Here is a 16,016-nt window from a genome sequence, read left to right as displayed (position 1 = left end):
TGTGGGCGTTAAATTATGAAGAGATTTGTAAATAATTATACATGTGAAATATTTACATCTGTTTTCAAAAGAAAGCCATTGTATTTTTTGTGATAAATCATAATCGTTTATATTTAAGTCATTACGTAATATTACTCTTAAAAACCTTCTTTGCAGTTTTGATATTCTGTTTATGCCTCTAGTATTTGCATTTTGCCATGTGACACATCCATAATCAATAATTGGTGTTACATACGCATTAAAGAACATAATTTTCATCTCAGGTGTTTGAAAATATTGTATACGCCTGAACAGTGATAATTTTGAAACAAGTTTTGAACAAGTTATATCAACATGGGCCTTCCAATTTAAATGTTTATCAATATGGATACCTAGAGGTTTTTGGGTTGCAACGTGTTTTATTTTTGAGTTATTTACAAACAAATTTAGATCTTCTGAATGTTTAAGTTTTTGGCGCGATCCTATAGTCATGCAAGTAGTTTTATCTAGGTTGACTGCCATATTATTTATCATACACCAATTTTGTGACCTTAGTAAGTCGTCTTGAAGAGTGCAATTTATCATAGTTATATTATTCCCTTTACAGTGGATTGTTACATCATCAGCATACATGTCAGATTCTGATGTTAGTTTTAAGGGTAGATCATACACGTAAAGTTAAAATAACAAAGGTCCTAAAATGGAGCCTTGTGGTACACCGGAACTTATCATGCAGGTGTCTGATGTTACTCCATATGCCCGAATTAGTTGCAAACGGTTTTGTAGATATGATTAAAAAAACTTCAAAGACGAACCCGAAAAATGATATAGTTTCAACTTGTGCAGAAGAATGGTGTGGTCTACTAAGTCAAATGCTTTTTTGAAATCTACAAAAACAGTTCCTATCATATATCCATTGTCCATACAATTTAACCATGAATCAACGAGTCTGATTAAAGCAGTTTGGCATGAGTGGTTTTGTCTTAAACCCGATTGGTGTTCATTTAGTATACAGGTTTCTTTTAAATATTTATTTAATTGACTGGCTACATGTCTTTCAATTATTTTAGAAATTGTAGGTAATAAAGAGATAGGTCTAAAATTATTTGGATCATGTTTATCTCCTCCTTTTATGGAGAGGTACGACACTTGCTAATATAAGTAAGTCTGGAAAGATTCCAGTTGAAATTGAAGTATTTATTAATGTCGTAAGAGGTTATACGATATAATCTTTGCAAAGTTTAAGGATATTAGGTCCTATTCTGTCTAAGCCACTACTTTTATTAGAATTACGTTTATCAATTAATGTAAGAACTTCCATAGGCGATATATATTCGAATTTGAACTCTCGATTACCCAATTTTTCATCTAAGAAATTTTTTAAATATTCAAAATTTTCAGGTTTGAAAACTGTTTTCTTAATTATATGAGATATGTTAACAAAATGTTTGTTAAGTTCATTAGCCACAAGCTGTCTTCCACTAACATTAACATTGTTTATGTTTAATGTATTAGGTAAAATTGCTCTTTGATTTTCATTATCATTTGATATGCTTTTGATAGATCGCCACAATTGTTTAATATCTTTCTTCTCTTTAACAGCATTATTGAAAAACGCTCTCTTATTTTTCTTAATTATAGAATTGCATTTGTTTCTCCATATTTTATAATGATCAAAATTGTTGCAAGCCTTAAACGTATCCCTTTTTAATCTAGCCTGTTTTATTTCATCAGAATACCATCCAGGCTGATGTATGCGCTTAAACCGCTTACTTTTAATTGGCGCATGGTGGGATAATACTGTATCTACTATATTGTATAGAGTCGTTAGGGCAAAATTCGGATCATTGGTAGTGTCTATAATATTCATATCATATTGATCTAGATCTTGTAGAAACAGTGTTTCATCAAAATGTTTAAACGATCTATAAGTTATTTGTCCATGTTCAGATATAGACGTACTTTTAAGTTTACAAAGGAGTGTACACGTGATATAATGTAAGCATATGCATGTTTTGTCAATGAATGTCTTGCCGAAAGCATGGATGTCATACCTTTGTTAAGAAAAACATGCTAACACATATAAAATAAATGTTGTTTTAGCAGCGACTAGTAATCTTCAAGAGTGTGTAATGCTTTTTTCTTGACTTTTACATGTTTTTAATGTCGTCACTTTTCGAATGTAACAGATATAAGAATTGTTTATCTTTATAATTCAAATATTGTTTCAACCGAGAACACACATCAAACTTGATATAATTGTGTTTGTGAACAGGACTTTTTGGTTGCCATTTCTATAGCCTAATTATTTAAATTTGGTTTTAAGTAATGTATCTACAACAAATAATATTTATTATTTTGTACTCAGTAACATGTTTATATGTTAAGGTTTGTTATTGTTTTTCCCCACGATATTTTGCATATATTTTGAACCAATATTATCTTACAGGGCAACCTAATAAGCTTTTGTCCGTAAAGAAGAAAACGCTTTTTTATAATCCTATTTTCATTTGATATGGTGAAACGATGGGGTAATAAACGGTCGTCTATTTCCGATAAAATATAATACTGTCTAAGATTTAGTTCGGCTCTGATAAACTTCCCTAGAGTTCGACTAATACAGGGTCTTGTATGTATTCTTAATATCGATATACCAATCTGGGTAACGAGAATCAAGTAACTGTTCATTTGTCCATCATGCATTATTCAAGTAGTACTTTATTACGAAGTTTTCAACTAAAAGTGTTTTTTTTAATTCAATATCTTACATACAATGTAAACATGCATATGATCATACAACATAGTGATTGTACACAGCAATAAAGTTCAAACATGTTATACAAGATATGCTAATATATATTTTTTTAGAGAGAAAAGAAAAGAACAACAGAGGAATAGTTATGAAAAATGATGAGTTGTATAAAGTCGGAAGAAAGCATGCTGGACTTGTGTGTTTTGTTGTATATTCACAATGATCTTGTCAGATTGAAAAAATAAATAAAAATAAAATAAACATAACTGTTTTAGAGAGATAAACTAACATTATAGTGAAATGTATATAAGTGGACAAAACATTATAAGAATTTAATTCGATTCCATTTTTGTTCAAATATTTGTAATGAGTCATTACTGAGGGCTATTTCTTTTTCAATCTGGATTTTTAGTTTAAGACTATGGACAAAACAATTAAAATTTGGTACTCGTTTTTTGTACTTCATGTTTAAGATAAAATATTTCATCAATATGACCATACAATTCACAATATTATTACAGTCTATTGATTTCAATGAGTTAATTCCGAAACTTACATTTAAGAAAGAACGTTTAGTTGATGTTGTTCAAAAAAAGATATTAATTGATTCCAAATAGGCTGGATGTGTTTGCACTCCCAAAAAAGATGTTCTATAGTTTCAATGTTTTCACCTAACAGTGACAACTAAAAGTTGATACAATTGAAACAGTATTGAAAACACGGCAAGTATGCTTGTTAATATTCATGAGAACATAAGTGAATACTATCAGAGCAAAGCAAAGTGTTGTGCTAATGTTCTGCAAACAAATATAATTTACAATATTGTTCGCAATCATTTTGACGGCTTGAACTCCTAATATATATAATTGTTGATGGGAATACGATATATCATGATTGTTTTAAGACGGCCCCCTTGATATCATTATAAGAGTTTTTTTCTTTTTCAAAGAAATGTGTGTGATAACCTATATAATGGTACTTGCTAAGTACAAAGTAAGAAATCATCAAAAATAAAAATTCACATTTCTTTAAAAAATAAAGTTGTTTCAAAAAGGGTTAAATGAATGTTCCAAAAGTGTCGTCCAAAATTAGCCTTTGCAGGCTATTTAGGGACAACACTTTTCACTTTTATGATATTTTTCGTTTACAGGAAGGCTGTTCTTGACGAAAATCGTGTTTATGCGGAAAGGTCATACCCTGATTAGCCTGTGTGGACGTGACGAGCCCGTCACACATATCTATTATCTGGAACGACGAGCCAGTCACACATATCTATTATTTGACACGACGAGCCCGTCACATATATCTATTATTTGACACGACGAGCCCGTCACACATATCTATTATTTGACACGACGAGCCCGTCACACATATCTATTATTTGACACGACGAGCCCGTCACACATATCTATTATTTGACACGACGAACCCGTCACACATATCTATTATTTGACACGACGAGCCCGTCACACATATCTATTATTTGACACGACGAGCCCGTCACACATATCTATTATTTGACACGACGAGCCCGTCACACATATCTATTATTTGACACGATGAGCCCGTCACACATATCTATTATTTGACACACAAGGCCTTTACATTTTGTTATTATAACACTCCATGGTAAACTAATCCACATAATGCATATAGAATAACACATACTGTTAGGTGCTGAAACTGTATTTCACGCACGCTTTTCATATCTATTTGACGTACGATGTGAGTCAAAAAGCTCTCTTAACCAAATACAATCATATTGTGCCTCTTTATTTCATTCATCAACGCCATTGGACAAACCAATGTCTCCAGCTGAAGGATAAAATAAATCTAGTTTTATTTGTAATACCTAAATGCACGCGAGCAGATTGAATTTACCAAAAAGTATTTTGGAAAACAATTAGATTCACTACATCATAAGAAGCTTAATATAGATTAATGATGACTTTTTGGCACTGATCCACTGTGTCACGCAAGATCTTCATATCTATACGTCGTACTATGTAAGTCAGAAAACTCTCTTAACCGAATACAAAACATATCGTGCGTGAGCAAATACCTCTTTAGTTTATTTGCCAATGTCTTCGGATAGACCATGTCTCCAGCTGAAGGGGAAACAAATCTATTTTAAATGATAATACCTACCGGAACGCAAGCAGATTGAATTTATCGAAGAGTCTTTTGGAAAGCAATTTGTCACAGGCGTCATTTCACATGGCATGGAGACTCATTTAAATAATGGCCTTTCTATAAGCGCAGTCATATAGCCCCCAAAATATTGGACAAGCACCGCCATTGATAACGTTGTATTTTCCGAAGGCAGACCTTAGGCGCACGGTGTCAGCGCGCTGATATTGGAGTGATCAGAAAGAGAATGGATGGCATAACTGGAATAGAATACCATAACGTTAGTAGATATTTCATGCTTTAGCTTAAATTCAGGTAAAATGAATGTATGTAATCAAACGATGTATGTGCAAATGATAAGGATAAAGGCAGTTGATGATTTGAATATATTTTAAATAACACAGTGTTCTTTCATTATGATATTGACATTAGGAATCACACGAGGAATATGAATCTTGATAAGAGAACCGTCGTTTTTGAAGATGTACAGACGACACACATGGTAGAAAATATCTTTAAAAACAGTGAAAATGTATTTAACAACAGTTTGCATGTATTGGATAATTTGATAGAAAGGACAACATATAACTTCAGTTCAACCATGGCAAGATTAAGCTCAGATGAACCTCATTACATGTACGAGGATTACGATTATGAGGCCGATCCTGACAATGTACCAATCGAACAACTGGTGCCAGTATCGCTTGTGTACGGACTTACAATGATACTAGGGTTGATCGGAAACTGTTTAGTGATTGTTTCGGTAGCGAAATTTAAGAAAATGCAAAATGTGACTAATATATTTTTGCTTAGTCTCGCTACAGCGGACCTTCTTTTGGTCATGATATGTGTACCTGTTAAGGTAAGATAACGCATTTACAATTTGATTTTAATGATTAAGTGATTGTTTCCTTTCTAATTGATAATTTATTGTGTAGGCATTTTTAAAAGTCAATGACATTTTATAAGATGATTATATAGGATAATGTATACTAATGCTTTTATTTCAACAAACTTATTTAAAAATAGTCCACGGATATTTCAAAAGTTATCCTTGTTAAACTAACTCTTTTTATATTTTTTTAATTCTTTCTTATTTAACGTCGTTAGATCTTACATCAAATACGGTGTGTAATAGAAAATTTCAATATAATTATATTAAAAATAAAAATAATAATAAAATATAAATAATAATAATAGTAATAATTATTATAATTCTGAAAATGATACAACTACTCATAAAAATTTATAATAATAATTTTAATGATAATACTAATAAGCATATAAATTATTATTATTATAACAAAAATAATACATATAAACAACTAGTGTTTATACACAACCAGGTAAAAAATCAGGATGATACCGCAAAAATGCAACATTATGTGTTCTTCTTTGTCAGTTTACTTGTTTTTAAAAGTTTCCCGTTACAGCATAACATTCTTCTAAAACCACAGGAAGGTTAAGTTTAAGTATATTCTGCCGTTAGTGTTCTAGTTGTTATTCCTGTTTTGGATATGGTTACAATTGTAACAATATATTGCATATCGAATGCATACATGAAGGACTGTAAACTATTAATATGCATCACATACTATGGCATTTGCTGCATATTAAGATTTATACGAATATTGTGACAAAAACTAATATGTCCATAGAGGCAAATTTAGAAAATTAAAAGAAATGGTTAAATAACACTAAAATAAAAACAATGCACATGTAAAAACCAAACAGCTATATTATATAAACTTTCTAAGATTCATTAAACATCGTCTTATTCTGATAAATTTTAAGGTTCCTTTTTTTCACAATATATTGAGTATTTAATACATGCGCATATCATTTATGCTAGGTCATGTTTTTATCAGTGTAATATCTCTTTAAATCCCCTGTTCCCGAGAGAAATTTCTTGACTGAATGGGGCTTAAGAGAATTGTTGAAGTCATACAAAGAAATATGAAGAGATGGAAGTAACCAAAATCAGTGTCCCTGAACAATCCTATTATTATCATTTATTCTATATCCAATAAATTCTTCCAATCGGCATTCTTCATATGTACCACGTGACCGTCCAGTATATTCCGGTATTAGATCCAAAAAGTCTGTATTTTGTCCATATTGGACAGTTGAGTACAAGTGCACTAAGCATAATAACAATAAAAAAGCCGTTACCGAGAAAACGTATCCGAATGCACAATACTCGATTCACATGGGCGCTTGGCTTGATAATAATAAATGTGCAATTAAAGCATTTTAAAATCAAATTAAAATTAAAATGAAACAAAGAGCTGAAGAAAAGGAAATATAATAAAAAGCTTATTAGACGTACAAACTGTACAATACTCGTCCAATATGACTAAAAACTTCGTGCTCGTCCAAATATATATCGGAATAGTACAGTGAAACGTCTTATAACCTATAAATATTATGGCGTTTCCGAATGTGTGGTTTATACTGAAACAATAAAAATACACTTTATGTACACACTATGTTTGAGAAAGAAAAGTTAACAACAAATTTGTGTTTATGTATTAAACTGTTCACAATTTTAAATATTAAATATTGTTATTTCAACCACTGTTCTCAATACAAATAGTTGCATTTGAAAACACTTCCATTTTGATAGATGTTGAATAAAAATAATACGGAATGTACTGTTTTCATTCATTTTCACTTCATTGCCAGAAATACCAACATTGGATTATGGTTTAGAAATAACATTCGAAAATTATAGTTGATCTCTACACTTATATTAGTTAATGATACATTTTATTTGGAAGCATAAACCTGCCCTTTTGATTTGTGAGTTATGACTTTTGACTTGCGACTTTTGACTTGTGACTTTTGACTTTCGACTTGTGAATTACCTGCATTAATATCCTGACCAATCATGCACCAAGTTGCTTACTTCAACACTTTGTAGTTTGTATGGCATTAACTAAAAGTAAATGATAAAATTTGACCTCACTGTGACCTTGACCCAATCCGGACTTAACCTTGACTCAATTCAGACTTAAACTGGACCCAATACAAGCTAAACCATGACTCAATCCAGACTTAATATTGACTTAACCAAATTCAGACTTAACCATAACAGGATCAAGACTTAAAATTGACCAAATCCAGACTTAACCCACCCATTCCAAACTTAGCCTTGACCCAATCCAGACCTAACATTGAGCCAATCCAGGCTTAACCTTGTCCCAATCCAGATTTAACATTGACCCAATCCAGATTTAACCTCGACCCAATCCAGACATAACTTTGACCCAAGCCAGACTTAACATTTACCCAATCCAGACTTTACATTGACCTGATTCAGACTTAACTTTGACCAAATGCAGTCTTAACATTGACACGATCCAGTCTAAACATTTACTTGATCCAGACTTAACCTTGACCAAATGCAGACTTAACATTGACCCAATCCAGACTTAATATTGACCCAATCCAGACTTAATATTGACCCTATCCAGATTTAAAATTTACCCAATCCAGATTTAACATTGACCCTATCCAGATTTAAGATTTACCCAATCCAGACTTAACTTTGACCCAATGTAGACTTAAACATGAATCAGTTCAGACTAAACATTGCCCCAATCCAAACTTAACCAGGACCAAATGTAGACTTGACATTGACCCAATCCAGATTTAAAATTGACCCGATTTTGACTTAACCAGACCAAATTCAGACTTAACCATGACTCAATTGAGACTTAGCCTTGACCCAATCTAGTCAAATATTTGAGGCAAATAAGTTACTTCACTGCTGCCCAAGTCCAAATTTGAATTGGGTTTTAGGTTTGATCAGTGAGATTTAAAATGTCATACATCTTGCTTTGTTTATGTGTTCCTTTTGGTTTAAAAAATAAATTTGAAATCTCTAAGGTATTTTGCTCTGCATCCAGAACATGAAACACCTTTACATACATCTCATATAGGAAGTCGCGTCCAACTACTGCCCATGATGTTGTGTCAACATGACATAAACAATTGCACCACAATTTTACAATAGGCCTCTGGGACCTTAGCCTTAGAAAGAGGGACCTTGGTGTTGCGTGCAATTCTTGCTAGGCTATTTTAATATTCCATCATCAGTTACTCTGCAAAAAAACATGTTTTGTAAAAAAGGGCCTTTGTCCTCTTACTGAAGCGAGAAATCTGTGTGATGCTCAAGACACATCATCTGGTAGAAGTGAACATTTTTGACATGTTATATGAAAATCCTATCATTACTGATTTACTAATATTCGAGACACGATACACTACATTTCAATTTGACCTTTGACCTCTAAGAGTGACATTGACCTCGGACCTTCAAACTTGTGAGTAAATGCACTTTCACGAGTTCTACCACGCCCATTTTTCTATTTAAAAGTCAAAAGGTCAAGGTCACTGTGACATCAAGGGAAAAGTCTTTAAAAAAGAATTTTATCTGTGTGCTATGACCTAAACCTTTCATCTTTTCTAATAACGATTATTTTCCTTAAAAATTCTGCTTTACTGTAACATGTACTACATTCCGTATTCTCCAACCATTGTTCGATAGTGCCCAAGTTTTAGGCACATAAAACAACGCCTTAAAAATGGGCGAACATTCATGCAATTTGTGTATTTTCAATACGCAAAAAACAAATAAATGTATCAAAGTCTAAATTGTCAATGAGATAAGCATGATTGAAATATTTATTGCGAATACATGTATACACAACATGTATAAGTACGCTACTACTATAATGTTCAGCCATTTTATTGAATTTGAGACGATGACATAAACAAATGTTGTGTATTTCAACATAAGAATAATATCATAATTTTACAGAAAAGAAAAAAATCACTGTCATTTTATATGACGATAGTCCGTATGAGTTCCGTAGAAAAAGGCTGCCGCTGTTTATCTTCCTAGCATGTTCTCATAGGAGTATCGATTTCTCCTCTGTATGGCAGACCGTTTGGTGAAGGCAGTATCAGCGTCATGTGGCATTTGCAAACCCGGTTTCAGGACTTGAGCCAATTCTTTAAAGTCTTTATTTTTGTACTTCGGTATGGAGTACTTTCGTTGAAGCAAATTACGTCTTGAATATCAACATTTGTGCCGAAATCTTGGCTATCAAATAGATCTGGTAAATGGAACATTACGTCAGGTTTTCCATAATTGAGCTCGTTATTCTTTTGGGTCTAATCGTTTGATTTTTCCAATTTTGAGCAATTCGATCAAGGTGTGTTTGAATTAGCAAAATTTTGAAATATTCAATAATAAGTTCAGATCTCTGATTCAAAGTTTTCTTTGGCAAATAAGTTGATAAAACACATATAACCACGTCAAAAAGCGCAAAAATTATTTATAGTATCTGCCCAATCTTCATTTCGATTGCCGTTAAGAGTCAATATCTGAAAAATAAAACATAAAAATAATGTGAACAGTCAGGATAATGTATGAACATTACAACATGATTTCTGGTATTTTATGTTCTTGTTTTGTGTCAATTAATATTTTAAATGAAATGTTGATGAATTTTGTGTGTTTCAAACTTGAACACGCATGTCAAGGGTTTGCTTTGGATAAAGCAAAGGACATTAGGATGGATCGACATTGCTTTAATTTATTAATAGCTAGCATTTACTAATATGCCTTTTGAATAAGTAGTTTAAGACAAGTATTAATAAAGGGATAACTATATGAGTGTAAGAAATATATTAAGCCCTTTGTCTGACATACAAGTATTACACAATTAAAATATAATTGAATAAGAATATAAAATAAATAAATATATAGATGTACATTAAATTATACCGTTTATGTCGGCGTTCCGGATTTTCCATATTGAAGCTCGACTAAATTGTGTAACCTCAGTTTACCTGTCTTGCAGTGCGCCGCATTCTTTTCCTACACGTGGAAGTTTGGAGCAGTGATGTGCAAGCTCGTTCATTACGTGCAGAACATCTCGATCTTGTGTTCAGTGATGAACCTGACCGTGCTTAGCTTAGAAAGGTCAGAAGCCATAGTATCGGCTAATCATCATCATCATCATCATCATCATCATCATCATCATCGCATCATCGCATCATCATCATCATCATCATCATCATCATCATCATCATCATCATCATCATCATCATCATCATCATCATCATCATCATCATCATCATCATCATCATCATCAAAATTGCCATCATCATAAAATTACCATAATTTATTTTTCTTATGAATTCACCGTGATCATGATCGCCGTCACAATTAATATCAGCATAATCATACGCATATGGTCATCACCGAATTCGCAAAATTGAATGGAATTAGAATACCCATGTCTAGTTAGTGTATGAGTTCTATGAAATTTTCGATTTATATTATAATATTGATGATTTAAAATCCTACAATATATTTTGATAATGGTGATACATATGATAATATTAAGACGGTTAGATTTTATGACGCTAAATTGTTCAGGACGAAAACGAAGGCGATTATGTCGATGATAGTCCAACAATGTGTTTAGTACAACATCTCACCTCTTAGATGCCATCACTTTAAGTCTTAAGACAAGTTACAGTTGAAAAGCATCACTGAACAAGTAAAGTGCATTTAATACATTATCTGAAACATACATTATTTTACTGACATGTATTTTCGTGGGTATCTGGTGGTACTCTTAACAAAGAAACCATATGCTAAACCAACCTTAAGAGCAAAATATTATATCGGACAATACACAAATCCACGAATTCAAGAAACGAAACTGCCAGATTGTATGAACCATCAACGTCTCATGTCAACTACAATAAATGTGTCTTCAATATATTGTATTTCGCTATGAAGAAAATGAAAAACATTAAAACAGTACGGTTGGCATTAAAGGGGCCTTTTTCACGTTTTTGGTAAATTGATTAAATAAAAAAAGTTATTTCAGATTCGTAAATGTTCGTTTCAGTTATGATATTTGTGAGAAAACAATTATACTGACCATTTACCATGCTCTAAAAATATCTATTATATGCATCTTTTGACGACTTAAAAACCTGAACATTATAAATCATTGCAACGTTAACGATTGACTACTTTGGAGAGTTCTGTTGTTGTCGTTATATTGTGTGCAACTACGAGGATTGCTTATATAAAATAACAAAATATATCAATCATTGTATGAGCACGGATCGCCGAGGATCTAAGTGGTATTTTTTTACTCCAGTACTCAAAGGGTCAGTGGTTCGATCCCTGTTGAGAGTTACTTTTGTTTCTTGTTTTAAAATTGTATTCTTGATTTTGTATTGGAGCTTTTTTAGATCCAATAGTTAAATTTATCAATACATAGCATTTAATGCCAAATTTCAATACATGCCAAAATCTGTGAAAAGGCCCCTTTAATTAATTTGTTTTATCTAATAGTATATGTTCACGAATGTTCGCCAGCTGCGTCAATATTACCTGTCTCGTCTATTTGCTATTTAACCATGTTAAATTTAGCGCATTGTGTCATTGAAGCGATGTAGAAATATATGTTTTTTAATCATGTTGTCTTCCCAACGCGGATTAGTTTCAATGAAAATTCAAATTCTCCTCTCCACAGATATTACGCCATCATCCATCCTATTAGAGCCAAATGTGTCAGCACGGTGACACTTGCCAAGAAGATAATCGCTGTTATTTGGGTACTCAGCTTCGTTCTAGCCACTCCAATTTTTATAGGAAGGGTATGTATTGTTAATACGGCAATCTTGAAAACAACATGCATTTTTATTTGTCTCGAAATTATTCGTGACCACTTTAAATTCAGGTTGATTTCTTAATATGCAACGAATCACAATCTATGCATAATGGGCTTGCACTAAACGTACAATCAAATACAATTTAAGCATGTATGTAAACATTAAAAGGTCAATATTTCAGATATTGATGACTTTTTGCGACGCGCTAACCATAATATACATTATTGTTTAGCAATGTATATGCTTATTTGAAACCTTGATTGATCAAATAACATGACAGAAATAAATAAATTATATTGATATATGTGTGTGTGTCACCTTGCAGGTACAAAAACCAGTTGGACCAGAGAATGCTACGGTCTACTGGTGTATCGTTAGCTGGGAGAAACCATTGTATAGTCAGATGTATGGCGTCTACATGTTCTTAGCGATTCTTGTGGTGCCAATGTGCCTAATGGTCTTTGCGTATTCCAGCATTTGTAGAACAGTTTGGGTATTGCATAGAAAACGACCAAACGTTGCAAATAGGAGGTAATTAATATACAGTGCGTTATCTATGTATTGTTTGGTCTATATTTTTACGACCATCAACATGTCTATTTAAAGAGTTTCAATTATATGAGTATGTAAATAATGAACGCGTATTTGGGTATGCAGTTATACGAATACAAATCGGCACTCCAATGATAGACGGAGGTCGGCCACGAATATATAGTTTAAAGCAGAATTTCAATAACATATTGTGATGTTTCATAATTGTATTGCAGATCACATTGCAAATCCCATGTATTTCTGCAAGTTGTAAGAACTGGTTACCAAACACATAGCCCGTTGCGAGTTTTGATGTTTTGTTTTGTATCTAAAGTACAATGAATAAAATAATGTTTGCCACAGTATCCGTCAAGGTTTAGTTACAACGAGGATAGATGGTGGACCGAACGGGTTAAAAGGTTCGCCGATCTTGGAACTGCGACCCATGGGTGGCGGCGAAAAGATTTTGTTAAACAGACTGACGAAACCATCATTAACTTCTTTAAATGATAAAAACACACGACGACAGGTTAGTTTCTATTCGTGATTTATACTGAAATCAAGTTGTCATAGATAACCCTCTTATGAATAGTAAGGTAGCTGTTTTATAACTGAAGGAATAGACATAGATGTCCTGAGATTTGTTATTTATAATAAACTACAATTTTAAAACTAAGATTACTGATTATAATTTGCATTCACTTACGTTCTCTTCCTGAACCTTTGTTTAATATACTAACGAAACAGTCATATACTTTATTGATTGATAATGACATAAGGCGACAGGTTTTTATTTTTTAGTGTACCTTATCTGTATTTTTAACGCCGAATATCAACCGATGTTTTACAAATGAAAACTATACGATATTCATTTGGCACATGTCTATTAATGTGAATATGTAGTACGTAATCAAAATAAATGTGATGGCGATTTATCTGGTTTTCTTTCATCTGCAGATCATAAAAATGCTTGTCGCCATTGTGTTGATTTACCTGGTATGTTGGGGACCAATCACCACCAACAATATGCTGGTGTCCTTTGGCTTTGTAGACGACCTTCATACCGGCTTCCTTCGACCAATGAGGATAACGTTCTTTATCCTGTCCTACATCAACAGTTGCACAAACCCAATCGTGTACGCCTTCATGTCGAAATATTTCCGAAAGTCCTTCAAGCAAACTTTACTGCTACTTTGCAGGAAGCAAACCCATATGGAAAGCGACAGGTTTCGTCCAACTCGAACATTTGGCGATACGCGTTCCGTCTCATTCCATTCAGGTCTAACAGCATCAATAAGGCACAGTCGTTCAATTCAGACAGTATATGATTTTAGAGAAAAAGGTGTTAATTGTTCCGATTAAATGCAAACAGACTATACTTCTTCTTCTACTCGAGTGATATTTGACATTCGCCACAAATTAATTCAATCCAATAACGTTATTTTAGGTTCAGCGTCATATGAAGAGTTTCTTTCTTTATTTATTTATGATTGTCTCATCCACATGTACTTCATTACGAAATATGTCTATGTTTTCAGCGACATCGACTTTGCATGTCAATGCAAACAAATAATGCCATGCTCTTATGGTGTACTTTTAGGTTGACATAACGTTTCATTAATTTAAAGTAATAGTTATGCATGCAATTTACAGGAAGTATAAAATACAGTGTATGATAAGTATTTAATTTAAAAATGCATATATCCACGCAAACCTTTTACTATTGTAGTATACATCTAATTTATAAATATAATTCAAGTGAGGAACAGCATAGTTTAAGGGTATTTTGTTATATTTGTCATTGTACTGATTATGTTCATATCATTTTAGCACTTGGCTTGGATTCAATAAAATTCATACAATCGTAATTACCATGTCTTATATTAATTATATATTTTTTTATTCAATCACAATGCTCAAACCCTTTTTGTTTGAATACAATCCAATCTGTGCTTGGTTGTAGACTGCTCCTCTACCAACATCATCAGCATGGATGCCGCCGTCTTAGAATGTTTCGGCCCTTTTAATTCCATGAACATTCTGATAGCGGTGGGTCCACAGTGATGATCAGTCATTGCGTGTTGGTTGATTGCCTCCAGCTCTTCTCTTCTCGCCTTAGCCACAGCCAGCTTGATGCCCGTTCAGCTGCTTGGCTCAGCCTCTGGATAGCCACTTGTCACTCCCTGCCAGTAGTTAATAAAGCGTTTTAATTAACAGCTTTTATGCGTTGATATAAATATACGAGGAAAGTGTTCATGAAAAGTAGATAATTTTTTTATTTATGTTGACTCATTTGACGATATTAATGTTTTGGCTATCCGAAATATTACTTTAACACATGATGACAGTCAAAGAAGGCAAGTGTATTTTCTTATGTGTATTCGGTAACAACGTCCATTTCAATATTTTATGTACCGTCTTAATCTCCAATCTATGTTACGATAGCTGGTGTTCGTATGATATGTCAAAAAAACGACTGCTGTGTTTGATTGGCGAAATTCGAAAAACGACGAAATAACACTCTAAAAACAGTGGTTCTGTAATGGATACTTATGACTGAAACATACGAAGATAAACTTGTCTTGTAAAAATTAACGTCAGTGACGTGCACAATTTTTTGTTATAAAAGCCTTGTTGCAACGGTTTCTGATTCCATCCGCGTTCATGATTCAATTTCCCGTGAAAAACAATAATAACAACGTTCGTTCGATATAAAATCGGATATAATTATATTATTCAAAATAAAGATTTCCTTTATTGATACATGTTTACCTTTTTTAACCTTTCCCCCTCAAAAACAAACAAACGGACAACACTACAGTGAGGTGACTCTAGGAGAGTTTATGTTAAGGGGAGTATAGTATATGCGCAAATGATATCCCACACTATTGTTTATTAAATGCTACAATACCTT

At 32.8% G+C, this 16,016-nt stretch overlaps 1 protein-coding gene across 1 annotated transcript; it reads left to right on the top strand.

The window, feature by feature from the left end:
* Positions 1-5,462: 5,462 nt before the first annotated feature.
* On the top strand, positions 5,463-15,271 carry LOC127872238 (cholecystokinin receptor type A-like). Its single transcript, XM_052415569.1, has 6 exons — positions 5,463-5,723; positions 10,735-10,856; positions 12,433-12,556; positions 12,897-13,010; positions 14,060-14,277; positions 15,202-15,271. Exons 1-6 carry the CDS (start codon positions 5,463-5,465, stop codon positions 15,269-15,271), a joined length of 909 nt encoding a protein of 302 aa, XP_052271529.1.
* The last annotated feature ends 745 nt before the right edge of the window (positions 15,272-16,016 follow it).

Source organism: Dreissena polymorpha, chromosome 3 (genome assembly GCF_020536995.1).
Source record: "Dreissena polymorpha isolate Duluth1 chromosome 3, UMN_Dpol_1.0, whole genome shotgun sequence".
In the NCBI taxonomy this organism is placed as follows: domain Eukaryota; kingdom Metazoa; phylum Mollusca; class Bivalvia; order Myida; family Dreissenidae; genus Dreissena; species Dreissena polymorpha.
The sequence above is the reverse complement of the archived record's forward strand: the minus strand, read 5'-3'. Positions and strand labels throughout refer to the sequence as shown.

What these genes read in the sequence shown, in the direction of transcription:
- LOC127872238 (XM_052415569.1), top strand. Translation starts at nt 5,463, where the DNA reads ATGGCAAGATTAAGCTCAGATGAACCTCATTACATGTACGAGGATTAC. An exon ending in TGATATGTGTACCTGTTAAG is followed by an intron (nt 5,724 to 10,734) that starts GTAAGATAACGC and finishes CCTGTCTTGCAG; the next exon opens with TGCGCCGCATTCTTTTCCTA. An exon ending in ACCGTGCTTAGCTTAGAAAG is followed by an intron (nt 10,857 to 12,432) that starts GTCAGAAGCCAT and finishes TCCTCTCCACAG; the next exon opens with ATATTACGCCATCATCCATC.